Source organism: Mesocricetus auratus, unplaced genomic scaffold (assembly GCF_017639785.1).
Source record: "Mesocricetus auratus isolate SY011 unplaced genomic scaffold, BCM_Maur_2.0 Super-Scaffold_100014, whole genome shotgun sequence".
Classification (NCBI taxonomy): Eukaryota; Metazoa; Chordata; class Mammalia; order Rodentia; family Cricetidae; genus Mesocricetus; species Mesocricetus auratus.
Genome location: NW_024429197.1, coordinates 10203568 through 10231202, shown reverse-complemented (window position 1 = coordinate 10231202; position 27635 = coordinate 10203568). Strand labels below are relative to the sequence as shown.

The 27635-nt window shown below is 43.0% G+C and overlaps 1 protein-coding gene across 1 annotated transcript in view; it reads left to right on the top strand.

Annotated features, from left to right (window-relative positions):
• Nucleotides 1-27635, top strand: part of Wasf2 (WASP family member 2) — a 64266-nt gene that overhangs the window by 24095 nt on the left and 12536 nt on the right. The window contains exons 2-4 of the mRNA XM_040756426.1: nt 16899-17071; nt 25773-25907; nt 26391-26544. Coding sequence (XP_040612360.1) covers nt 16942-17071; nt 25773-25907; nt 26391-26544 — 419 coding nt within the window. The 5' untranslated portion in view covers nt 16899-16941. The remainder of the gene's footprint in view (nt 1-16898; nt 17072-25772; nt 25908-26390; nt 26545-27635) is intronic.

The following is a 27635-nucleotide window of genomic DNA, read 5'->3' as shown; positions in this document are numbered from 1 at the left end:
GCGTGGAGAGTGAAAAAGGGAACTTAATTATGGAGGAGGGGAATTGTAACCCTGCTTGAATGGGTAGTTGAAAGTCCTGGGTCCGCCCCTTAGCCTTCGAAAAGGACTTTCTTACATTTTCTGCCAAGAGGTCATAGGGAGAGCCCACATAAATACCACCCTCCCTTAGGGATGTGCAGGCCAGTCTTATTTTACTTCTACAGGTGCAGAATAGTTTCACCAAATAGTATTCTGATCTCCATTGAACAGAATTTGGCATCTTATTGTCCTGCACAGAATCAATTCCTTTAAAGTATAGAACGTGGCAATTTTAGGTCAGCAGGCATTTAAAGACACCTTTTTAACTTTCAAGAGCTGCCTAATAAGATATATTTTGAACAGAAATACCAGTGTTATCAAGATGAAACCTAAGTCATTGAAATTTTGAATGGGACTTAGTTTTAGCTGTGATGTACCTTTTATCCGTGAAATTACTTTTTGTAGTCTTTTAATGATGCTGTCCTCTGGAGCACTGTAGTCCTCATCAGATATCAAGACCCCCATTCCACCCACTAACTTTTTGGTAACCGTTAAGAATCTATTACAGGGGCTGGAGAGATGGCTCAGTGGTTAGGAGCACTGACTGCTCTTCCAGAGGTCCTGAGTTCAATTCCCAGCAACCACATGGTGACTCACAACCTTCTATAATGGAATCTGATGCCCTCTTCTGGCATAAAATTGATAGAGCACTCTTATACATTAAAAAAAAATCTATTACAATAATTGAACTGAGTCCAAAAGAGGACAATTTGCAAGAGTCAGTTTTTGTGGCTGGAGAGATAGGTGGTTAACAGCACTTGGTGTTCTTTTGGAGGATCTGGATTCAATTCTTAGCACCCACATAGCGATTCACAATCGTAATTACTGTTCCAACAGATCTGATACTCTCTTCTGGCCTCTGCAAACACCAGGCACATACATGATGCACATACATATATGAAGATATTATACTCATATACAGAAAATTTAAAAAAAAAAGGAGAGAGTTGGTTATCTTCTGTCACCCTGTGGGGGTCAGATTATCAGGTTTGGTGGCAAGTCATCTTTATCTCCTGACCCATGTCTGCAGCCCTTAAACTTTTTAAAATAGGGTCTCATATAGCTCAGGCTAGCCTCAAACTCCTGATCATCCTACCTCAGTTTTCTGAGTGCATGGATTACTGGTGTAGTCAAATTTGTTAATTTTTTTGTGTGTTTTTCTCTGTTCTAATTGATGTTCTTTGAAAATATCGGAGCCCACTTTCAAAGCAGTTCATAGAGACTTATTTACTGTTGCTTAACAGAAAAGAGTAAAAACCAAAAAACCAGATGGTTACTCAGAGAAAACGTGATAATGGCAAACTCGAGGGGCTAGCGCCCAGAGAATAAAAAGAGTGGGTGTCTGGGGTAGTCCCAGAGAAGAAGAGTGGGTGTCTGGGGTAGTCCCAGAACGCTGATTGGTGAGCACAGAGTAGAAATTAGGAAACAAAGTACAGAGCCCCCTGCCATTACATTCTGATCACAGATTTTGTATTGAATTATCTTTCCAAATAAATTTTTTTGTGATGATTGGAACGCTACAGAATTTATCTTTTGGCTTTTTGTTCCACTTAAGCATTGGAATTTTACACAGACCTTTTAACATAATTCACGGCAGAGAGGAAATACCAGTTAAGTTTGGGCAGGTAGGATATAATTAGAACTATCTGAGGGAGTGAACTATTCCTGGCAAAACTGTTTGTGGGTAAAACTGCAACAAAACCCAGTGAAGTATAGCTTTAGACACATATACATGTATTTTAAAAGAGAGACATCATTTTACATTTTTCCAAAGTCAAAGGTTAATTTAAAATATTCTGAAAAGATTAATTTAAGATATTAAATCTACTAGGCAAGAATACACGTACATACTGTGATTACTTCCTTTTTACAATTAAAGTAATTGGATTATATTTAATGAGCTATTTACATTTAATAATTTAAAAAGACATCTTTTCAGTATGTACTATAGGAGATCAGGGAAAACTCATTTCTGATATTAGTGTCTTGACTTGGGCTAAAACAACTCGATTTTTAGAAAAGTTGCAAGAATATTATTTTAAAATATGTAGTTTAAGAATTACCCATAGGAATATGTTTTGATTCATTTTTTTCTTAAGATGAGAGATTAGATGCTTTTTAGAAGATGTCCCTGGTGAAAAGATCTGACAACTTGAGCGGTGAACAGAGACAGAAGCCTAAAGTGTGTCTCGGGGGCCTGTAGATAAAAGTAACCAGTAGAAGTGACAGAACCCCGAGTGCCTAGCTATCTGAAAACAAGGGATTATTATTTTATTTTATTTTTTGAAAAGCAGTACATCTGAACGTGTCGTCTGAGACTGGCACTTTAAATGAACCAGTGTTTATGTTGTTTAAAGTGAAAGATGTGAAGCCCTGAGCAGCTGGCTAAAATTGGGTGCAGAGAGGAAAAAGCAGTGTGCTGTTCTCATTAACACCACTTTCCTTCTAGCATAAATATGTCAGGAAGCTTTCCTGTGCTAGCATGCAGTCTGACTTAAGGGAGAATACACTAGTTTGGGACTTGGGGCATTACATTCTGCAATGAGAAACTTGAGCATATTTGTCTAGCTGTTATATATATTTTGTGAGGAGTTAGCAGCGTATTAAGGGAAGGACATGAACTTTGAGCACAGATGGACCTGGGTGTCTCTTTTCCTTCCTTCCTCCCTCCCTCCCTCCCTCCCTCCCTCCCTCCCTCCCTCCCTCCCTCCCTTCCTTCCTTCCTTCCTTCCTTCCTTCCTTCCTTCCTTCCTTCCTTCCACAGGGTTTCTCTGTGTAGCCCTGGCTGTCCTAGAACTCACTCTGTAGACCAGGCTGGTCCCAAACTCAGAGATCTGCCTGCCTTTGCCTCCCAAGTGCTGGGATTAAAGATGTGTGCCCCCACATCTGAGAGAACAGCCAGTGCTCTTAACCTCGTAACCATCTCTCCAGCCACCACCACACCCTTTTTAAACAGGGTTTTGGTGTACTAAAGAGACAATGACTGCAGTTTAAGGGAAGTTAGGGTAATTGGGAGCCATGCACAAAAACTATTAGAACATCCTTTTTTGTTTCTTTATATTTTTCAAGACTGGGTTGGCTAGAACTAGCTCTGTAGATCACACTGGCCTCAAACCCAGAGATCCAGTTGTCTCTGTCTCCCAAGTGCTGGGAACTAAATTGTTTCTAGACATTCAGGAATTCTATCAGTCAGTATAAAGTCTAAGTGACCTACTAGGGGCATGAAGTGGAGCTCTGAGAAGGATCATGTCTTGGTATTGTGGGTAAAATGTCTTGAAAGACTACCCTAGTCCTTTCCTAACCAAACTGTTTAAACACAGTTTTCAGAATAAAAACTTAGTTGGCTAACAGGGTAAAGACCAACAGTCTGTGAAAAATCACAATGTCCAGTATCCAACCAAAGTTATGCAGGGGCTGGAGCTATGGCTCCATGGTTAAGGGCCACTGACTCTTCCTCCAGAGGTTCTAGGTTCGATGCCCAGGACCTGCATGATAACTCCAGCTCCAGGGCATCTGACACCCTCTTCTGGTCTCCTTGGTCACCACACACACAAATGCGATGCACGGGCACACATCGCAAGCTCTCAAATTAAAAAAACAAAAAACAAAAACAAAATAAGTAAATATGTTTTAAAAAGAAGTTGTTATGCACAATTGTGGAAAATGGGTGAAACTGTAGGTTATCATGTTAAACAAATGAATTCAGTAATTTCTCTCATGTAGAATCTAGATTTAAAGTGTGTGTGTGTGTGTGTGTGTAGCATAGTTCAATCGGTAGAAAGTTTGCCTAGCATACATGAGGCCCTAGTTTCAATTCTCAGCCCCAAACATTATAAGCATTCTTAAACTATTCAAGTTCAGTGTCAGCCTGGGATCAATGAGACAAAAAACAAAACAAAAAATGAATGAGATATGAAAATACAAGGAGACCAGAAGGTGGGGGGAAAGGGAAGGATTATGGCACATGATACATATTTATGAAAATATTATAAAGAAACCCATTCTTTTGTAAAATGGATACATGTCACTTAAAATTACATAATACTCAAGAAGATACCATCTATAACTAGAAGTAAAAAAAAAAATCAGCTAGTAGAAATAGACTCAGAGCTGTGTGTGGTGGCATATAACTTTTAATCCCAGCACTCCGGAGGCAGAGGCAGGCCCATCTCAAGAGTTTGAAGCCAGCCTGAGCTGCAGAGAGTTCCAGGACAGCCAGGGCAACACAGAGAAACCCTGTCTCAAAATAAAAAAGAAATAGGCTCAGACAGAGATGGTTTAGGATGATGACACAAGACTGTAATCCTAGCTACACAGGAAGCCTGAGACAGTAGGATGGGAAGTTCGGAGCCTACCTAGGTTTCAGAGTAAAGCCAAGGCCAGTCTGAGCAACTCAGTAAGACCCTGTGTCAGAATAAAAAATAAGCTGAGCAGATGGTACACACCTTTAAGTCCAGCACTTGGGAGGCAGATACTGGCATATTTCTATGAGTTTGAGGCCAGGCTGTCTACATAGGGAGTTCTAGGACAGCCAGGGCTACTAAACAGGACCCTGTGTCAAAACAAACAAAAATCAAAATAAAAGCTAACAAGAAGGCTAGGTATATAATTTAGTGGTAGTACTCTAGCCTAGCGTGCAAATGCTCCTAGGGTTAATCCTCAGTACCACCAAAAGAGAAAACAGGAAAAATGATAAATTAAACAGTATTAAGACAGCTACTATTAATCCCAGCACTTGGGAGGCAGAGGCAGGCAGATCTCTGTGAGTTTGAGGTCAGCCTGGTCTACAGAGCGAGTTCCAGGACAGCCTCCAGAACAATACAGAGAAACCCTGTCACGAAAAACCAAAAATAAAAATAAAAAAAAGAGTTTAAAGTCTTCTTTAGTTACAATAGGGACTCTGCTTCCTGAGTGTGAGGATCAAAGGGATGCACCTATCTGGTGCATGTGCGCAGGAATATTTATATTCATTTTGTAAGATATATGTATACTTGTATGCATGTAGAGACCAAAGGACACCCTCAAGAATGCTGCCCTCTTGCTTTCAGACATGATCTCTCTTTGCTTGGAGCTCACCATTTGGGTAGACTGGCTGGCCAGCTAGCCCCAGGAATCCTCCCGTGTCCACCTTCCTATCACTGGGATTACACTGGAATATCACTGGGATGTAGGCTTCGCTGTCATACCTAGCTTCTATGTGAGTGCTGGGAACTGAGCTCTCTTTCCAGCCCAGCCCTGCATCATAATCTTAGAGAATACTAATTTATCAGGTTAGGAAACAGACTAAGAGGTTAGGCCAAAGCTAAAATGTGGTGGTGGAGTGAACCACCCCCCGTTTCTTAAGGTTCATGTTCTTGCAGCTTTGCTTCAGTGCTTGCTAGGTTTGGTTACTCCCTAGTAAACAGAGGGCAGTTTTCCTCTGCTAGAGATAGTCTCCTTATAGTGCCTGTGTTTTGAGTGGTGACTAGACCTCATGAGGGGAAGTAGGTGTACAGCTGCCTTTTGCTGACTTTTAGTCAGTTGCTGGCAGTTTAGCTGTTTGGACAGATGAGTGTGTGACACTTTTTCAAGGATGAATTCTTGTTGCAGCTGGCAGAATAGAACCATTGATACAGACTTGCATGGCAGTTTGCTCCTAACTCTGCTCCCTGTTGCTCAGCTGTAGCTGTGATTGCTAGGTCTCTCCCCTCTCCTGGTGTACAGTCACGTCTGGAGATTGCTGCATCTGCTTGCTCCATGACCACACGGTGTGTTTGTGTACTGCCCTGAGCTGTCAGCAAAACATTTTGCTGAATTCCCTTTTTTGTTGTTGCGCTGCAACCTTCTTTTCCGTGGCCTTTCTCAGTTGTGTAAAGTCAGTTACTTTTTCTAGAGAGGGAGCAGTTACTGCATAGAGAAGCTTGAAATACGAAGTGAGACAGAGATTAAAATGAGTGGTTGGACAGTTGGTAAGACGAGATGAGACTCTGCCTGATGGGCAGTTCAGCTCTGGTTGTCTCCTTCCCTGTGTTTTTCACGCCTCTATATCCCAGCCTCCGGTGGTCAGAAGTGCCTTGTCTGTTGGGAGTTTGGCCCTATACAATACTCACTGCTACTTAATGAACCAAGGCAGAAGTTATATTTTAGTGCCATTCTCTCTGTCCTTGAAGTAGGGGAAGTGAGTTGGGATAAGAGTCCTGTGTAAACACCAGTTGTGAGGTTGGTAGAGTGACTGCTTAATATGCACAAGACCCTGGGTTCCATCCCCAGCACCACATACACCAGACGTGGCGGCACATGCTTATAATCCTGGAATTTGGAGGTGGAAGCAAGACGATTAGAAATTCAAGGTTATCCTCAATCCCATCTCCCTAGTGATGAGATCACTAGAGCTTCTCTCCTCACCTAGCTTTTTATGTGATCGAACTTTATAACTAACAGAGCTGTCTTCCAGCTCTTTTTTTAAAAAAGATTTATTTACTTTTTATGTATACAGTGTTCTGTCTGCATGTATGCCAGCAGGTCACAAGAAGGTGCCAGATTCCTTTACAGATGCTTGTGAGCCCCATGTGGTTGATGGGAATGAACTCAGGACCTCTGGTAGAGCAGTCAGTGCTCTTAACGGCTGAGCCATCTCTCCAGCCCTCTTCCAGCTCTTAATTAGGATACTTTCATCCTGGCATGTAATGTGTTTTGATCATAATCACCTCCCTGTACCCTTTCTTACTTTGCTCCCACTTGAATTGATTGCCTTCCTATTTCTAATTAGTCCTCCTACTACTTTATGTCTTACTTTTTTTTTTTTAACTGAAGCATGATGTTGACTCCCTTTAATCCCAGCACTCAGAAGGTAGAGGCAGGAGGATCTCTGTGAGTTTGAGGACAGCTTGGTTTATGTAGTGAGCTTCAGGCTAGCCAGGACTATGTAGAGAGAAACCCTGTTTCAAAGAAATAGAAATTTTACGTTTTTAACATTTTGGGTGGGTGAGTGAGTGGATGGGGGCTTGTGTGCCATGGCACACATTGGAAGTGTCTGAGGGTTTAGCCTCCATCCAGCTCAGACAGTAGATGTGCAGGTCCAATTCCAGGTGCTAAGTTCAAGACAGGTTATTCCTGGAACTCAGCATTCCATACCACTTCCTGCTTCCTTTGGAAGTCTTCTTTCTTTTTCCTTTTAATTAATTAATTAAGTTTTTGAAGCAGGGTTTCTCTGTGTAACAGCTGGCTGTCCTAGAAGGGAGGCAGAAACAGGTGGATCTCTGTGAGTTCAAGGCTAACCTTGACTACAGAGTTAGTTCTAGGATAGACAAGGCTGCACAAAGAAACCATGTCTCAAAAAAAAACAAAAATAAATGAATGAATGAAGAAATAAAAGAAACGAGAGAAGTAAATGTTTCTCCCAGAGCTGAGGATACAAGTCTCCATTCTATACAGCATCTCTTGAGCTAGACAAACTAAAAAATTTTCTCTAATTTCCAGTCATCATTAGAGTAAGAACTGGGATCCAGGTTTGTTTGTTTGTTTCTTTCTTTCTTTCTTTCTTTTTTTTTTTTGGTTTTTCGAGACAGGGTTTCTCTGTATTGTTTTGGAGGCTGTCCTGGAACTCGCTCTGTAGATCAGGCTGGTCTCGAACTCACAGAGATCCACCTGCCTCCTCCTCCCGAGTTCTGGGATTAAAGGCGTGCACCACCAACGCCCGGCAGGATCCAGGTTTCTAACTCACAATTTAAATGCTTTATCTTTTGGGAGACCAGGTGGATCATACTTTCCTAAAAATAAAGCCCAATTTTGGTCACTTAATGGAGAAAATTTCTAGAAGAAATTAATTTTGAAGAAGGTTATCCCTCAATTTTAGTTTTAAGAGCAAAGCTGTGACTAAAGCTTGAAGAGTAAGTAATAAAGGTAAAGACGAGGGGTGGGTCGTTCCCAAGGACTAGTAGAAAGTTTGGAATTACCAAAGGTGACCTTTGATGGACTACAGTGTGCTCAGGAGAATGATACTGAAGTTTAGAATTTGTTTCCTAGGTGGCATCTCAAAGCCAAGTAAAGACAGGAAGCTTCTTTACATTGTCCGAATATAAGCCAGAGGTCATTCATTTATCAAGTTGGGAATTTCTCTTGCTTGGTTTTCATAGTCGTGTTTTCTCTGTCCACTTCAGGACATTTCTGTCCTGCCATCTCTGTTGGACATTGTTTTAGTGACCTAACCTGATTTGTCAGTAATGCCTCGTGTTTGGAAAGAGTGATTATATTTGTCAGTTCAGCCCCACCCTGTGTTTCAACAGGAAGTGGATGTGTGCTTAAGCCTGTGAGGAAGCTTTCTTCCTTATCCTTGCTGTATGGTAGTGAAGACTGCTGTATTTAACAGTTGTGCTTTTAAGGTGTGTGTACTGAGAATGTGTACAGTTACACGCACTTGTGAATCACCTTATGTGGGTACTGGGGGTCTTTTGGAAGAGCAGCAAATGCTCTAAACCACTAAGCCATTATGTTTTATTGTGCCAGCTTGGACTATGGTAAGACTTTGTCTTCCAGCTTAAGTCAAATGATTTTTTGACTTTTCAATGAACATTAGTTTTTGAGGGGAAGGTGTTGAAGTGGGTATTGAGACAAGGTTTTAGGTAGTCAAGGATGGCCTTGAATTCTTACCTCTACCTTCTGAGTGCTGAGAGTACAGGCCTGTGCCCACACTAAATTAATAAAACATATTAAATCTGATTGAAAAGATTTAGACATTTTAAACAAAGAAATTTGCCTTTGCAAGAGGAAACCACAAAGTAAACATCTTGTTTTTCCACTTTCAAAGCATCGTTAGCTGTGGACAGTGGGAAAAGTGGAAGTGAAAGCAGAAGCCGATGGCCTCTGCACAGCACCCCACATGTCCTGTCCCCTCGACTGCTGGTCAGTACGAAGGGCTGTTTCAAAGAGGAACTGCCTTGAGAAGCGTTTCCTTGCAATGGTTATGGCTGTGACTTTAGAAATCTGTAGGTGCTATCAGTGACCTTGGTTTTCAATACAGCATTGTTTGTTTATCATAGCCCTCAAAAAACTGTTGTTGCCATTAGGGCCGTCGTACATCTTTTGTCCTGGTCATTAACAGGAGTTCAGAGTGTGGAATACAGACTGTTGCTTCCTCTTCCTCTCAAATGGAACATTCTTCCACCCTTAGCCTCTGAGTTTCCCCACAACTACCCAACAGAATTGTGGAAGTTCAGAAGGCAGAGCTAGACTTTTTCCTGACCAAATGTGATATGTAAATATTCCATGGTAATCTCTAGTGTGCACACTTGAAGAGTGTCGTCGTTTGAAGGAGATCTGAAAGACCCTCTCATCCAGCTTCACTTTCAAAATATAAATCTCATCATGGTGTCAACGTCCAGACTGCTTGGTACCTACCAACCAGGCTTGGGAGGGATGGATTGTGAGTTTTTTTGTGTTTGGACTTATTTCGCTAAGCTGAAACTTGCTGGGGGTAAATATGGGGATAGCTTCTGGATCTGCTCTGGAACTGGCCCAGAGCTACCTTTTTCTTTTGGACTTCTTCAGAAATTATATTATTCTCTCAGATTGGTTTGAGACTCTCTTAGAGTAGAAATAACTTAACCTCAGTATTCTCTCTAGAATATTCTTTGGGCCAGTTGTATATCTCATTGGTCCTGGTAACTGACGTTCTAAACTGTTCTTACTTGTGTTTAGAACATAAGTGGATATTGACCAGGTAAGGTGGTTATAACAGCTTAGAAGCAAATCCAGAAATTCTAGAAGTCAGATACCTGTAGGGAGCAGGAATTGGTGAGACAGGGTCTTGCTATATGGCGCTGGCAGGCCTAGTCTACTCACCATGTTGCCCAGGCTGGCTGTGAACTCTCAGTGATCCTTGCTGCCTCAATCTGCCCTGGAAACAGGAATGTATATGTCTGGCCTTGAAACTTTCTCTAAGATCATTTAGCTTTATTTTGTATTTGAAGAGGAGACTGAAACCTACAGAATTACAACTTTTTTTGGTGGTGGTGGTGGTGGTGGTGGTGATTAAATCTAGGGCCTTAGGTACATGCTAGGCAAGTGCTTTAACACTTTGCCACTGAGCAGGGGAGGACAACTAAAGCAGTCCTGGTGCTAGCTATGGGATAGAAGGGAGCATACAGCTTGGGGAGGGGCATGCATGAGGCTGTGAAGGAGTAAGAGGACACCTGCCTAGCCAGCCTGATCAGCCAGATGATGCTGGCAATCAGTGGGGAGACAGACGGATGTCTCAGCCAGACTGTCCTTATATCCTGCACCAAGGATTCGACCTCTCAGTTCCCTTTCCTCCTCCTCCTCTTTTGTGAAGCTGGGAATGCACCCAAGCCTTATGTATATTTTTTAATTGAAAAAAAAAAAAAACCGTGTATGGGGATTTGCCTGCATGTGTGTCTGTGCACCTCATGCATGCCTGGTGCCTTTAGAGGACAGAGAGAGCGTTAGATCCCTGGGAACTGGAGTTAGAGATGGCTAAGAGTTACCACATGGGTGCTGGGAATTTAACTCAAGTTCTCGTTTTTAATTATGTAGAGGGTGTAGGTGGGTATGTACATATGTGTATATATGTATACAGTTGCCCATGAAGTCTAGGAAAGGGTGTTAGATCTCCTGGATCTGGAGTTGCAGGTGGTTGTTAACTATCTGATGTGGATGCTGGGAGCAGTTCAAATCCCCAGCAAGAACAGTACATGCTGTCAACCTCTGAGCCATCTCTCAGCCCTGCCTTGTACATATTATCCCAAGCCCCTCCCAATTCCTTCTCATAATCTAGGAATTCCTCCCTCAGTATGCCTGACAGCTGGTCATCCAAAGGCTGGAAAGATCATAATTTTTATCCAAAGAGAACCCATTCTGCTATAGAGCAACTGTAGTTATAAAGGACTAGATAAATTGAAATTTACTTCTAACTTTTATATTTTTGACAGTTCTAATTCATTTTCTATGTAACAGCTCTCAAGATAAGATCATCTCAAATCTCCAGATTAGCAAATACTGTTATATCATATAATTTTCCTAATCAAAAGTAATATATGGGGGTTGGAGAGATGGCTCAGAGGTTAAGAGCACTGACTGCTTTTCCAGAGGTCCTGAGTTCAATTCCCAGCAACCACAATGGTGGCTCACAACCATCTGTAATCCAATCTGGTGTATATGTAATACATAAATAAATCTTTTTTAAAAAGTAATATATGACTGAAGGGCTGGAAAGAGGGCTCAGTGGGTAAGAGCTCTTGCTGTGCAGGCATAAGGTCCCGAGTTCAAATCTCCAGTACCCATGTACAAAAGCTAGGATTTAGTCACGCATGTCTGTAAGCCCAGCAATGTGGGGTGGAGACAGGATTCTGGGGTACTCACTGGCCAGTCAGTCTAGTCACAACAGCAAGCTTTAGGTTCAGTGAAACACTGTGTCCAGGGAATAAGTAATAGGGAGGGCACCTGATGACCTCTAGTGTCTGTGTGCACTGCACACTGCCTCATGCATCACACAAACACCTCCCCAATACAGAAAAAAATAACAGGACTGGAAAAGACAGTTACTGATTTTATAAATACAGGGCATTTCAGGCTTTTCCTGTATTTTAATGATTTTGGGGTTCAAACCCAGGGTGTAGTATACGCTAACCAAGTGTTCACCTCTGAGCTGTATCCCCAGCCCTCACATGGTTTTCTTGACTAAGAGCCGCTTTGTTGGCTCTCCTTCCTTTGTTTATATTTCTCTAGCATGAGCATGTAAGGTTTTAATGACACCTTTCACTAAAGGAGCATACGTGGTATCACTCTGTTACTATAACTGTACCAAAGAGTACAGAAGAGCAGCAGGTGGGACTGATAGGCTAGACTCCGTTCCACAACCTTTCTGGTTTCTCAGTCCAGAAGTGCTAGCCGGGATCTGATGGGTCTCTGAGGCTCTCTTGAACCTATGAAATTTCTTAGTTCATCTTCTACCCCCAGCCTTCTGCCCTGTGCAACCTTTGTCCTTACATTAGGATGATCTGTCTAAAATGCAAATTAGAACCTCTGTTTCAGTGGTTCTTCAACACCCAGTGTTCTCCCCATTTCCTGGTGAAGTACCCTTCTGATGGTGGAGGAGCCTTCTTAACTAGAGTTCACGAAAGCAAAAGCCTGATGCTGTTGGGCACCTGTGTGTGAGATACTAACTCCCGGGGCATCTACAGTTGGCACTCCTTATATACAGTCTTGAGGAAAATTGAGAAAACAGTCACTCTAATCATTTCCTTTGTTCTGTGGTTCAGATGGGGAGCACAGTTGGGAAAGACTGGAGGAGAGAGTGTTGTATTTCAGGCAGTCTGAGAGTATAGCTAGGGGCAACTTCAGGGGAAAACCCATCAAATTCATTGAAGTCTAGAGTTTCATCTTTAAATTTTTTATGTGAATGCTGCATTCAACTATGTAATGTGTCCATAGTTTAAAGTGTTTTTAAATATTTATCAATGAATAGAAGTAATTCAATGGGAAGATTTGCCTAGGATCTGTGGAACTACAAATAACTATCCCTTTGCTTTAAGCTCTGTAGAGGAAATTTTAGATATATTTTTCAGTGTTTATAAGAAAATTGTTGAAGATCACAATTATGAGATATCAGAGTCAGGAGACCAACTCATGTATGTCCTAACTCCAAGACCCATGTATTTTCTAAAGGCTGAAGTCTGTTTACCATTTCTAAGTTTATCGTCATTCAAAATCTAGGATTTTTTTCTTTTGTCAAATTTACTAGTGTGGTTCATGTTATGCATAATTTCATACTTCTTGTACAGAAGATAACCAATCCTTGATTATCTAAAAGAAAAATGAGCAGTTGGTACAGGTAGTTTCATATAGCAAAGAATCTTGTCTCTTTTTTTGATGTCTTTGAAAAATGCACCCTCCCCCAGATGTGTTTTATCTGCATGTGGCAGTACACTATGTGAGTACAATGCCTTCAAAGGCCAGAAGAGAATATTAGATCCCCTGGAAGTAGAATTACAGATGGTTGTGTGGGTGCTGGGATTAGAACCCATGTCCTGGAAGAGCAACCAGTGCTCTTAACTGCTGGCCGTTATTGCCAGCACAAAAAATGCATTTTGTTTGTTTTGAAACAGTCTTTCTATGTAGCCTTGCCTGTCCTGAAACTTGTTTATAGATCAGGCAGGCCCCCAACTCAGAGGCCTTGCCTCTGAAGTGCTGAGATTAAAGACCTGGGCCACCATACCCAGCCAAAAGACCCATCTTTTTTAAAAGAAATCTTGATGGATATTAACATTATTTTTCTCTCACTGTCTTATTTTTTTTAATATTTATTTGTTTATTTGTTTTTGGGTTTTTCAAGACAGGGTTTCTCTGTATATCCCTGGTTGTCCTCAAATTCAGAGATCTGCCTCCCAAGTGCTGGGACTAAAGGTGCACACCACCACTGCTCAGCTCTGTCCTTTTTGTTTTTTTTTTAAACATTTATTTATTTATTATGTATATAGCATATGTCTGTATGCCTGCAGGTCAGAAGAGGGCACCAGATCTTATTACAGATGGTTGTGAGCCACCATGTGGTTGCTGGGAATTGAACTCAGGACCTCTGGAAGAGCAGGTAGTGCTCTTATCTTCTGAGCCATCTCTCCAGCCCCATTTTATTTTTTGTTTTTTGATACAGGGTTTCTCTGTATTGTTTTGGAGGCTGTCCTGGAACTCACTCTGTAGACCAGAATGGCCTTGAACTCACAGAGATCCACCTGCTTCTGCCTCCCAAGTGCTGGATTAAAGACGTGCACCACCAATGCCCGGCTTGTCCTATTTATTTATTTATTTATTTATTTATTTATTTATTTATTATTTTTTGGTTTTTTGAGACAGGGTTTCTCTGTGGCTTTGGAGGCTGTCCTGGAACTCGCTTGGTAGTCCAGGCTGGTCTCAAACTCACAGAGATCCGCTTGCCTCTGCCTCCCGAGTGCTGGGATTAAAGGCGTGCGCCACCAACGCCCGGCTTGTCCTTTTTATTTTTAAAGATTTATTTTACATGTATAACTTTTTACTCTGTGTGTATGTATGTGTGCTTGTATTGCACTGCACACACATGTGAAGGTGTCAGATGACAACTTGTTTATGTGTGTGTTTTACCTGCATACATCTAGATGCCTGGTACCCATGGAGGTCAGAAGAAGGCATCAGATCCCCTAAAACTGGAGTTACAGATGGGAGCTACTATATAGGTGTTGAGAACCAAAGCCAGGTTTTCTGAAAGAGCAATAAGTGTTTGTTTGTTTGTGTACCTTGGCTGTCCTGGAACTAGTTCTGTAGACCAAGCTGATCTTAAACTCAGAGATCCACCTGCCTCTTCCTCCTGAGTGCTGGGATTAAAGGTGTGCATCATCACTGCATAAATGCTCTAAGCCACAGTGCCACCATCTCTCCAGCCTCAGAAGTTGGTTCTTTGCAGCATGTGGATCTTGGGGATTGGATTTAGTTATGTTTGGCAGCAACATGTTTACTCACTAAGCCATCTCACTGGCCTGACATTCTTCTATTTTTTTAACCTTCTTTGTCCTTTCCCATTCTAGATTCTTTCCACCATGTTATTAAGTGTAAGTGTGCATCTTTGTACCTGACATCATTTGCTTTTAGTAAATGACTGAAAAAGTTAACTAGAAAGTCTAGAGTTCGGGTTTAAAAACCTGTTGGGTCAAAGGAGGATCTTAATAGAGATATGGAATGGAAGTCATTTCCTAAGACAGTGGACAAGTATTCAGGAAACACCTCTGCACCCCAAAGATAGGTACAGCTGCCACACAGTGACCGTTAAGGTTCAAAGTTAGAAGCAAACAGCTGGTTCTTTTAGTTTCTAGGCTGTTGCTGATGGTGACAGGAAATCTTGTCCCCCAGGCTGCTGGCTTCCTGTTTTATTTTTACTTGTAGCAGATCAGAATGTCCATAACAAGGAGCAGCCTGTTCCACGGGGTCCCACTGCCTCTCTGTGTGTTTGTTAGTTTGGGGGTTTTGTTTTTTTGGGGGGAACAATATGTTGGTTTGCTTTTAAGCTCTGCAGCGTGATTAGCTTGCTGTAAGCATTTTGTATTCGTAAGCAACTGTCTGATGATGAGCTGGTGTTTTAGGATTTGATGTGAGTAAACCTGATTCCTCCTCTTCCTCCTCATCTTCTTCTTAGGAATTTATAGTGAGGAGTTTCTGTAGTTGTTTCTGTGCATTTTCATTTGACACGAATTTGCCATTTCCCCTAGCACAAAAGCAGTTAAGATATTTTAGATTTCTTTATAGTTTCCTAGATATGAAAACAAGACCTGTCCACTTTGACTTGACTTCTTCAATTATAACCACTCTCTTGAGAGCAACACCTTCTCCTAAATTAGTAATGCAGGAATTTGGTAATCTAAATCTAAAATGATAGCTCCAGGTGAGTCTGAAGTGCTGGCGTGGTGGGTGGAATTCCTGGGGAAAGGAAGGGCTCAGCCCCTAGGATGAGAAACAGCAATGGGAAGGTTTCTGATCTCTTCTACACACATGCTACAGGTCTTGGCACAGGTGTATAGAAATCAGTAGAGGAGCATTGGGTGGAAAAGAGGGCCAGGGAGTCTGAAAACACAGTTGGCTCAGCATCCCCTTTGACATATTGAGCATGTAAATTTTTCCTTGATTTTCCTTCATCCTCTCAATTTACAGACTATTCTTTGGTAGTGTTACTAGATCCTGGCAGCTAGTATTTAGTTGTACGTTAATAGTCATCATCCAGGAAGACCTAGAGAAGTTGTATACAGAGGCTTGTCCGTGAGATTGTGGGCTCATTGATGACAGCTAATTTCATTGTGGAGAGTATCAGATGAAGACAATGCTGCCTTTTTTTTCCCCTTTAATTTTTCCTTGAGAAAAGGAACTCATTTAGTTCAGTCTGGCCTTAGACTCTATTTAGCTTAGAATGCCTGTGAACTTTTCAAACTCCTGCTTCTTATGTCACCCAAATGCTGGGGTTACAGGTATGCACCACCATGTCCAGTTTATATCATGTTGGTGTGAGGGGGCTCAAGCCTAGGCAAGTACCATACCAGTTAGGTTACATCCCTAGCTACAGAGGGATGTTTTTGAACCTCGTAACTGGTAGCCTAGAGTCTGATCTGTATTGGTTGTGGATACCCCATGGATAAGATATATACTGTGCCTGCTATTTTCTGACCATGCCTCTTTACCTGGAGCACTCTTAATTGGTTAGAGCAGTAATTGCTACTAAAGGTTTTCACTACCTCCATGATGTCATTTCTGAATTTCTGAACTCATAGCAAGATTCTTTAGTAAACCTTGAAAGGTGAGATGCTTAAACTAGAAGATAGGTAGGGGAATAAAGTGGGTATTTTTGTTTTGTTTTGTTTTTCGAGACAGGGTTTCTCTGTGGCTTGGTAGTCCAGGCTGGTCTCGAACTCACAGAGATCCGCCTGCCTCTGCCTCCCGAGTGCTGGGATTAAAGGCGTGCGCCACCAACGCCCGGCTAAAGTGGGTATTTTTTTTTGTAGTTTAGTTTTTTTTTGGGGGGGTGGGTTCCAAGATAGGGTTTCTCTGTGTAGCTTTGGAGCCTGTCCTGGAACTCGCTCTTGTAGACCAGGCTGGTCTTGAACTCACAGAGATCCACCTGCCACTGCCTCCCAAGTGCTGGGATTAAAGGTGTGCGCCACCAGCGCCCGGCTTGGTAATAAATATTTAAAAACAAAACAAAACAAAAAACTGTTTCAGCTCAGAACAATACAAAAAAGGAAAAGAAGAATCACATAGCCCAGTGTGCCTGGAATCTGTGGTTGAGTACCGCTTTCCTGTTAATTCTTTTTTAGGTTGTTTTTCATCATTGAGAACATTGCCTGAAGCAGGTCCACCATGCCGTTAGTAACCAGGAACATCGAGCCAAGGCACCTGTGCCGTCAGACGTTGCCTAGCGATACAAGCGAGCTGGAATGCAGGACCAACATCACCCTGGCAAATGTCATCCGACAGCTGGGCAGCCTGAGTGAGTGCCTTGGAGAGCCTGTGCTTTGCCCTCAGGGGTCGTTGGTACTCTTTATTTAGTTTCTCTCTCCTCCATGTTCCTATTTCTCCTCCATCTGCCTTCCCTAGGTAATGTGAAAACATATCCCCTGCTCTGTCCCCAAAGAAGACCCTGTTTTTGGTTCATCTTCTTCCCCTCTACCCTCTCTTCACCTGCCACCACCCTCTATGTCCCACCTTCCCCTCTACCTGCTTCAAAAAGAATCTGAAGGAAGGGTGGCAGGAGGCTTCGTGAAGCCTGCAGATGCAGTGTCGGGGCAGAGCTCTCTGTGCGTAAAGTGGGAGGTTCGGAGCCGTGTCTCGGGTCAGGGAATGCTCCTGTAATTAAACGATCTGTTCCATGTAGCCTGACTTTGTTGAAGCCTCACATGTGCCAATAGTCTATCTACCCAACACCCCACCGTGATCTTCCCAAAGGGAAGTAAAGCAAGCATGCACTCATAGAGATTCTGGCTGACGTGTCTACCCAGATACACATTTAATTGTGCTGCAAGCCCCCAGGTCCAAGTTCAGGGTAAAAATTACTTCTGCAGTCTCTGGAGTATTAGGAGTTTTGCAAGCTGTGTGAACACACAGTGACACAAATGGTAACTGAAGCCACTCTTCTCTAGAGGAAGACAGGAGTTAGCCCAGTCTCTTATGGAGTTGAGAGAAATCCAGATAGATATATAATTCTTTAATTGGCTAAATTAATGAGCCTACCTTGGGTGGGGGTATTTGCATGTGGTTTGGATTTCATTCTGAATCAGGCTGACGTTTGCTTGAAGCTGAGGTATGGGAAAGGCAGGTGCTTGGACTAGCCCTGCGTTTGTCTAGTGCTGCCCCAGCTCCCATAAGCACCTCTGCTGAAATGCCACTTTAGTGATCTTCCTTAGCAAAGGCATTTCATGAGAATTATTTCCAACACTCACTGCTCTTAGGGAAGGCAGAGGAATATCAGAAAGCCTGTGTTCCCCTAGATAGTGATAGGCCCTCAGGAGACTGAGCTCTGTGACCAGGTGATGGATGGAGTCTGAGACTTAAGCCTTCACCTAGCACAGAGCCTGCCTCAGTTGATCTAGGGCTTAGTGACCCCAGGATGGGGCATCATGGAGAATGAACCCATTGCCAACCGCAGCAGTGCAGCAGCGCTGTGAAGTACATGAGAGCTGCAGACCTGCCCTGCTTCTGCCTCATCACCCTGAGAAGGCCAAATGGGTAGAAGTCAGTCATACACTGCTCCTTCTCCATAGGACAGACAGCACCCAGCCGCTGCTGCTGCTCAACTCAGCAGGAGTCCTGCCCCCTCTCAGATGCTTTTCCAGCTTTAATGGAGCTGTTGTGGCTTCCCCCACCTGTGATCCAACCACTCCTATCTTGAAGCTGGTCCGAGGGCCAGGGTCAGCTTTTACCTAAGGAAACAGTAGTACGTCGTCACATTAGGGTGCTGACTGACCCTTTATTCATCCAGTAGATGTGGATTGAATATATTTTATATTCTGGATACAGAAACTAGGAGATGGCCCTTGACTTCCAGGAGCTCATAATCTACCAAAAGAGATGGGAAGAATAAGTTTTGAGGGAACAGTAGAGAGGGTGAGAGGGGAACTCATTATTTGTTGCCAGTTTTCAATGAGATGTTGATATAATTTAATATCCTCAAATACTTCTATAAGACTAGGAAGTTGTATTCCCATTTTTCAGATGATCCTAAAGAAAAGTCAGTGAGACTCAGGGCTCGTTTGTTACTTATTTTTGTATTTACATATCTTGTCCTAAGGCTCAGACCCATGCTCTACCACAGAGTTACATCCCCAGCCCCAAAAGTGAATATTTAAACTTAGCTGAGAGTTATTTGCTCTGCCACTAATTCTATCCTTACCAATAGTAGTGTTCTGGTTTGAGTCTTTGTTGACCTAACCTAAAATATTTTTAATTAAATTGAATCAATTAACTAACCTCCTTTTTTGAGACAGGGTCTCACAATGTGGCTCAGACTGGCTTCAGATTTGTGACGTGCCTGCCTTAGCTCCCATGTGCTAACATTACAGCCTCCATGTGAAGTTTCAGGGGAACTACTGCCCAAGCCTGCATTCCTTCAGTGTCTACTTAGATCTGTCCTCAGGGTGCCCCGATGTAGCTCTAGCTGTCTTGGAACTCACTGTGTAGCCCAGGCTGGCCTTGAGCTTCCCGAAGGCTGCAGAACCATTCCTGGCTCTAATCTGGAATTTGTTATTGAGGCAGGGTTTCTTGTACTTCAGGCTGTCGCTCATCGAGATGTGTACCCAAGGATATCCTTGTACTCCATATCTTCCTGCCTTCACCACCTAAGTACCAAAACTACAAGCATACCACCGTGTCTAGCCTAGCCTGGGAATTTTTAAAAAGTTGTCCATTAATTTGCAAACAAATTTTTTCCTGCTCATCTTCATCTTCCTCCTCTTCCTTTCCTACTGCCACTGAGCTGTATCTATACTAGCTCTTGTTTTTTTTTATCTTATTTATTTATTTGATTTTTCAAGACAGGGTTTCTCTGTGTAACAGTCCTAACTTTCCTGGAACTTACTCTGTAGACCAGGCTGGCCTTGAACTCACAGAGATCTGCCTGCCTCTGCCCCCTCCACCCAGTACTGGGATTAAAGGCGTGCACCTCCACTTTACCTTTTTTATTTTGAGACAGGATCTTGCTAAGTTGCCCAAGCTGAACTTTGCCTCAGTCTCCTAAATAGCTAGGATTATAGGTGTATGCCACTGGCCCACCTTAATAAATGTTTAAAAAGTACATTTTGTTTTAAATCTCCTTTGGCTCCTCGCTATGGAGTAGTGTAACTTCTTTGGCCGGGTGTAAAGGCCTCTTCAAGCCCCGTCTTCCTTTCCACTGTTCTGTATCCATCGTCTCCCATTTTACAATATTCAAATAAAAGTTCTTTTAAAGTAGAGAAGGAAGGACCAATGAGATGACTCTGTGTGTAAAGGTGGTTGCTGCCAAGCCCAGCAGCCTGAGTCTAGTTCCTGGAGCCCTCATGGTAGAAGGAGAGAACCAACTCTCAAAGGTTATCCTGTAATCTCCACAGGCAAAAATTCCCTGCCTTTGCCTCTTAGGGCTGGGATTATAGGCATGTACCGCCATGCCTGGCTTCTAGACTATGGTCGTTGATATTTTGTTCCCCATTGTCATCAGTGTGGTATTAGTCCCCCACCCAAGTACTAGGTGTCCTTATTCTTGTGCAGAATAGTTTTAGCTCAGGGATGATTGGACATGCTTATTACATACCTGTATTATTGCATACCCCACAATACAAATGATCTGTATTTCTTTTACTAAATTACATTTTACTAGCAAAATGTCTTTTATTTATTCTTTTACAATTTCATATATGTAATGTAAACAGTGCATCTTGATCACATCAACCATGCCCCAAATTCTCCCTCTTATACTCCCAGGAACTCCCAACACATCCCACATACCAAGCTGGTCTCAGACTCACAGAGATTCCCCTGCTCTGCCCCCCAAGGGCTCAGATTAAAGGTGTTTGCCATCAGTCAGCACTTTTGATCAGTTTTGTGCCCATCGGGAGGGTGGAACCCCATTTCAGTGACTAGGAAATGTGCTGTATTAAAGTTTCTAGCATTGGGTAGAAGGAGGCATTGCCTTTATAGCACTCTGACTCCCACTCAGATTCCAATAAGAGCAGATGCACCTTTTGAAAAATGAGTTTAACCAGTTTATGCTTCCATATAACATATCACCTGAAGAATTTTGCTAAGAGGCTGTTGGGGGAACCACCTGAAGACTATTCTGAAATTTTTGGCAAAATGTGGTATTTGTTAATGAATAGCCTGATGGATATTGGGTCTGTCTAGGTGATATCTAGATGAGTGAAATTTACCTTTGGACTGAGCACTTTTCTTTTGATTACTTAACTTTTTTTATTTTTTGTGTGTAGGTATTTTGCTTGTGTTTGTATTGTGCACTGTGTGTGTGCAGTGCCAATGGAGGCCAGCAGAGGGCATCAGATCCTCTGGAACTGGAACTACAGATAGTTGTCCATGTGGGTGATGGGGATTAAACTTGGGTTTTCTAGAAGAGCAGCCAGGGCTTTGATCATTGAGCACCTCTCCAGCCCTTATTTATTTATTTACATGGAGACAGTCTAAATGTAGCCCTGGCTGGCCTCAAACTCACCATATAGCCCAAGGATGGTCTTGAATTTCCAATCCTTCCATCTTGACCTCCCATTTGAAGGAATACCAGCATATACCATTATGATGCAGTGTAGGAAATCAAACCCAGGGCTCTGCATGCAAGACAAGCACTCTTTCAACAGAACTAAGTCTCTGGCTCTGACTTTATCCTATTGAAGTATCATACTTCTGTTTGCAGAAATGCAGTGGGTTTTTTTTTTTTTTTTTACATTTGATTAATAGAAACCATCAAATCATTGATTGGAATTCTAGCTAAAAATTCCTCTGTGGGGGGCTGGGAATGGCTCAGTGGTAAGAGCACTGACTGTTCTTCCTTAGGACTCAGGTTCAATTCCCAGCACCTACATGGCAGCTAATAACTGTAACTCCAAGATCTGACACCCTCACACAGACACCTACAGGCAGAACGCCAATGATTGTGACAGTCTAAGTCTATGTCTTCCGTTGTCCTTCACCGCTGGTGATATCATGCAGCAGGTGGGAAAGCTGTTCTTTGAGATCATTCTGAATTTGGGCGGAGGGTTCCCCTAAGCCTAGAATTTAGGGTTTTGTTGTTTTGTTTTTTTCCCTGAGACAGGGTCTCTCTACAAGAGTCCTGGCTGTACTGGAACTAGCTCTGCACACCATGCTGGCCTCGAACTCACAGAGATCCATCTGCCTCTGTCTCCCAGATGCTGGGATTAAAGGTGTGTGCCACCACCGCCCAGTGAATTTAGGGTATTAGATAGTTGCACTTTGGTTTGGTTTTGTGACAAAATATTGCTATTTCCTGGGCTTCACCGGAACTTTGTGGGCTCAAGTGATCCTGCCACCTCAGCCTTGCAGCCTCCTGAGTGGCTCAGGGAAGACTCCATGCTGGCTTAGATAGGTGAGCTCTTAAAATTGTCTCTGGCTAAGCAATATAAGAATAAGATGTTTATTGTAACAGCTTATTTAATTTTTCTAGTAATTTGGTGAGGAGGATACAATTAGTCCCCAGTTTACAGGTGAAACCAAATTTGAGCGATTGTGTCTTCCTACAGAGTACACTGGGTCTGGAGAAATGGCTTGTCTGTTAGGAGTATTCGTTACATCCAGATCTGGTGGTGCACTCCTTTAATCTCAGTGCCCCCAAAGCAGGTGGGTCTTTGTGAGTTTGAGGCCAGCCAAGGATACACAGTGAGACCCTGTTTCAAAAAAGCAAAAAGAAGCCGGGCATTGGTAGCACATGCCATTAATTCCAGCACTCGGGAGGCAGAGGCAGGCAGATCTCTGTGAGTTCAAGGCCAGTCTGGTCTACAGAGTGAGTTCCAGGACAGCCTCCAAAACAATACAGAGACAGAGAAACCCTGTCTCGAAAAACCCAAAAAAAAAAAAAAAAAAAAAAAAAACCTGCAGTCCCTGTCCTGTCCCGTCCCCTCCCCCCACAGGATTTATCTGTGAAGCTGGAACTCACTCTGTAGATCAGGCTGGCCTTAAGCCACAGAGATCCACCTTCCAAGTGCTAGGACTAAAGGTGTGAAAGGTGTGAGCCACCACCACCTAGCCAACACTTGTAGTTCTTACTGAAAATCAGAGTTTGGTTCCCTGCACCCATGTGGTAGCTTGCAATCTCCTGTAGCTCCAGTTCCAAGGGATCTGGCACCCTCATCTGGCTTCTGTGGGTATCCACATGCACGTGTGCATGCTAACATGTAGAAATGCATACCCATGAATAAAAATAAATATTAAAAAGAAGTACCCTGCCATAATAGAAATAGCTGAGGCATAGGCCCAGTATAGTGATGTGCACAGTAATCTCAGAACCAAGGAAGAAAAGGATGGGATCTTGGCAAGTCTGAGGCTAGCCTGATCTACTAACTGAATTTGAAACCAGCCAGGGGACCGCAGTGAGACTGTCTGAAAATAAAAATCTGAGACACAACAATCCAGGTCTCCTGATTGAGGCTCACTACTCTTTCCATTTCCCATATGTAGAGTGTAGTTTTTCCTGCCAGTCACCTGGGCCCTGCTTCGATGTCTGAACCCCCAAATAACACAGGGCACTATATTAATAATAAAGTTGTTGGCTGTTTGCATGGTTTCTTACTGACTAACTCTGACTTAAGTATTTAACCCATAGTTGTTAATCTAAGTATTTCTCTTACCAGAGAAAAGGGTCCAGACCTATTTACTCCTCTGGCGGCCTACATGGTGTCTGACTCTGCCTCTCCCAGAATCCTCCTTGACTCCTAGTCCCATCTATCTTGCTTCCCTATTAGCCAACAGTGCTTTATTCAACAACCAATAAGAGAGACAGATTTACAGAATGACATCTCCCATCACCCATAGTGTGACTCTGAGTCTGCCCAGGGCCTGACCTGATGTTACAGTGGGAAGGCCTTCAACCTACCTACCTACCTCACTCACTCTTTCAAAATGGGAGTGATGGTGGTGCACGTCTTTAATCTGGACACTCAGTAGGTAGAAGCAGGCAGATCTCTATGAGTTCCAGGCCAGCCTGGTCTACAGAGTGAGTGCCAGGATAGGCTTCAGAGTTACACAGAGAAACCCTGTCTCCAAAAAAAAAAAAAAAAAAAAAAAAAAAAAAAGGGAGGGAGGGAGGGAGGAAGAGTAGAATTTCAAACCAAGAGAGTGCGTTTCTACGGGGCCTGAATTTCTTCTCTTCTGACACAGATGCAGAGCTTCTTCTAACGGTAAACGACTGCTTTATGTTCTCTAACTCGGGCTTTCAAAGTTCTGGTCTACACAACAAGAGCTGGGCCAGTCAGGGCTACATAGTCAGACCCTGTCTCAAAAAGAGAGAAAACAAAGTTAACAATTTTGTATATTGAGAGATTTTACCTGATGCCACACTGTCACCACCCTTCTCTACTAAGGAACAGAAAATATGACTCCTTTCTTGCAAAGATGGGTTGACTTGTGTCTTTTCTTTTCTGCCAGAGCAGTTGAATTTTTGCTTTTGTTGTTTTGAGATAGGGTCTCACTATGTAGCCCCATCTGGCCTTGAACTGACAGCAATCCTCCTTGGCCTCTCAAGTGCTCAGGTTACAGGTATAATAAGCCACCATCAGTGGATATTTTTAAGGATGATCTATTTTCCATGCATAATATTGTATATTTCCTTGTTTCCCCTGCCCCAATGCAGTTTTCATACTTGGTGGAGCAGGAACACTGTCATACCAAGAACAGAGATCAGATAGGATCCTCTACATGCAGAGCAGAAATGCAGCTTGTTGGCCATTTTGAGTCCTTTGAGCTCAGGAATTCCCCTTTCTTGTTCTGTATGGGACCATGTGGTATGCAAGGTTAGAAACTCCTTATTGGCTTAAATTCACCACTAGTTCACAGTACACTTGTTCTCTGGGTTCCACTAGAAAGGTTAGCTGTAGTTCACCCTGAGGGCGTGGTTTTGACCTTTCAGACTGGGTTAGCCTAACTCCCCCTCAAATACCTTCTAAGCTTTTAAAAAAAATGAGAACTTACTTTAAATGGGTCTCAAAATATCTTTAGGTTGGGCAGTCACTTACATCTGCCTTTGCTTTGTGAGTAAAAATCTAGGATGATAATTTATCCATTCCTACCTCTTTCCATCCCTAGTGAGAAAGAACCTTGTGGCTCTGAATAACGATATGGAGGTAGTGCCAAATTGCTGTTTCTCTGGCTACAAATTCTCCTTGCATTCAGGGTTGAAAGTACAGAACTCTTTTCTTGTTTTAAAAAGCAAGACATTGTGGGAAAAGACTAGTGGTATGTTGTTTTTTAGGGAGGTCTTGAACACTTCGGCTTTTCACTCGTTCCCTGGGGTGTAGATTTGAAGGATTGTAACCTAGAGCAAAGACTTTGAAAGTTGTGGGTTAGAGGACGTTAAGGTGACCTCTGCACCCTTAGAAGCAGCTCTGCATCTCTGTGTGGGGTGCAGAAAAGTTCAGGCTCCTTAGAGATACCCTCATCTTGGTTTTCAGTGGACATTTGAAATTCTACTGAGGAAGTAATTTCTTATCTAGTGTATTAATCATGGACACCTGGTAGCTCCTCTTAACTCTCAGTCTGTTCTCCACAGCCATTTTATAAGGCACTTTACAGAACAGGAGGGACTAAGAGTCATGGACAAATGTTTGCATATACTGTCTGCTCTTCCAGGACTAATTTGTTGACATTACACCTTTTGATTTTGTTCAACCTGCTTTGAGTTTCCTGTTTGTTCATAATTTGTCAAGAAGGTTCTATTAGTTATAGACTGTATACACACAGACTGCCCAGGCTATGGTGAATAGTTTTCTCCAAGGGCGTGTGTGTGTGTGTGTGTGTGTGTGTGTGTGTGTGTGTGTGTGTGTGTGTGTGTGTGTGTGTGTGTGTGTGAGAGAGAGAGAGAGAGAGAGAGAGAGAGAGAGAGAGAGAGAGAGAGAGAGAGAGAGAGAGAGAGAGAGAGAGAGAGACTGGGTTTGTGTTTCTATCATTCCTATGCACTAGTGACTTGGTCTCTTTGCTCTTTCTAGGCAAATATGCAGAGGACATTTTCGGAGAGATTTGTACTCAGGCAAGTGCCTTTGCCTCCCGGGTAAACTCCCTGGCTGAGCGGGTTGACCGAGTACAAGTTAAAGTCACTCAGCTGGATCCCAAGGAAGAAGAAGGTAAGGGGACTGAGCCAGAGCTGCAAGCTTTGCTGAGCAGTGTCTGAGAATTCTGCCCCTAGTTTGTTAAAAAGCAAGGAGAGAAACCAGAGAGACTAGTGCAGTTATGCTTTGAAGTGACGTAAACCTAGATGGTGTAAAGAAATCTTTTTAGTTCTACTACACCCCCACAGTCCCTTTCTCCCATTTCCCAGTTCCCTTGTTCCCAAATCTGCTTTCCCTCAAGGAAGATTCATTTCACCTAAAGCGAGGCCTGTGAGATCTGGCCACATAGTGAACCTTTGTGTTGCTTCATTCTGTTCAGTCCTGAAATGGCTGGGCTGCTGACAGCCTGTGGGGCTTCCCCAGAGTGGGAGGAAAAAACCTGGCTGCAGACAGCTGCAGCCAAGAAACACAGCAGCTGAGGCCTCTCCGACTAGTGTGACTCAGGGTTTGCTCAAATAGCCTGTCGTCCATTTTCTAATGCCTTCCATCTTCTCTCAGTGTCACTACAAGGAATCAACACTCGAAAGGCCTTCAGAAGCTCTACCATCCAAGACCAGAAGCTTTTTGACAGAAATTCTCTCCCAGTGCCCGTCTTAGAAACCTATAACAGCTGTGACGCTCCCCCCCCTCTCAACAACCTAAGTCCTTACAGGTAACAGCTCTCCCTTGGGGGTGTGTGTGTGTGTGTGTGTGTGTGTGAGAGAGAGAGAGAGAGAGAGAGAGAGAGAGAGAGAGAGAGAGAGAGAGAGAGAGAGAGAGAGAGAGAGAGAGAGAGAGAGAGATTAAAAACACTGCATTGTCTAAAATACCTAAAGATAATGTTTATATCAGAGAGTCTTATTGAGCTTACTGTCTACCCCAGAGGAGCTTATGGCAGCAAAGACAGTTCACTCTTGTTTGGTCTCTGAAAGAGACCATCTGTATCTACTATATATTGAAAGCTTGCTGTAACATTGCATTCTGCAGAGTTTACTTTGGTGAAAGCAAGTCTATCTGGATTCCATCCAAGGAATTTGGCTATTACAGAAGCAAAAGGACTTGTTAGCAGGCAGTCCTGCAGCATGGATTCCCAAGGGCTGCACTCTAGCAGGGCTTCCACTTACTGGGAAAACTCTAGATTCCCAGATGTTTGGACGAGTTAGTGGGACCAGTGTTCAGATGGCTGCTCTAGGCTCACAGGGGGCCTTCCAGAGCATGGGGAGTAATTGGCATCCTTCCATGTTAATGTCAGTCACTTCATTTTGAGCACCCTTTGGATATTTTTTTCTGCAAGGACCTTCCTCGCTGTAGATAGACATGGAAAAGGAAGATGGCCTTACAGATAACCTAGAGTCCCTCCCCTCTGGTGATTTGGTAATGTCATCATGCACAGACAAACTGAACAGAAGTAGAAAGTGATTATTTTGCTTGTATCCATAAATGACTTTGGAACAGGTAAAAAATAATTACAAGTGGCTGGAGGTGGGTGCTGTCTATCAAACGGGTTCACTACACAGCAGTGTCTCTGTGTGTGCACCTGTGAACTCAAGGACACTGGCCTGTTCAGAGAGCCTCAGATAGGAACTGGGAAGCTTTTCACACAGATACAGACAGGCTCAGAGTATCTGCCCTTTGTGACTAGTGTATGAAGTCATGTTTGCCCCTGTGGCTGTCATGCTTTAGTCTTATTGAATTTGGATAAAGTTGTACCTCATAATACCAGAAGAGATAAGATACAGCATTTATATGGTGGGACAGATAAGC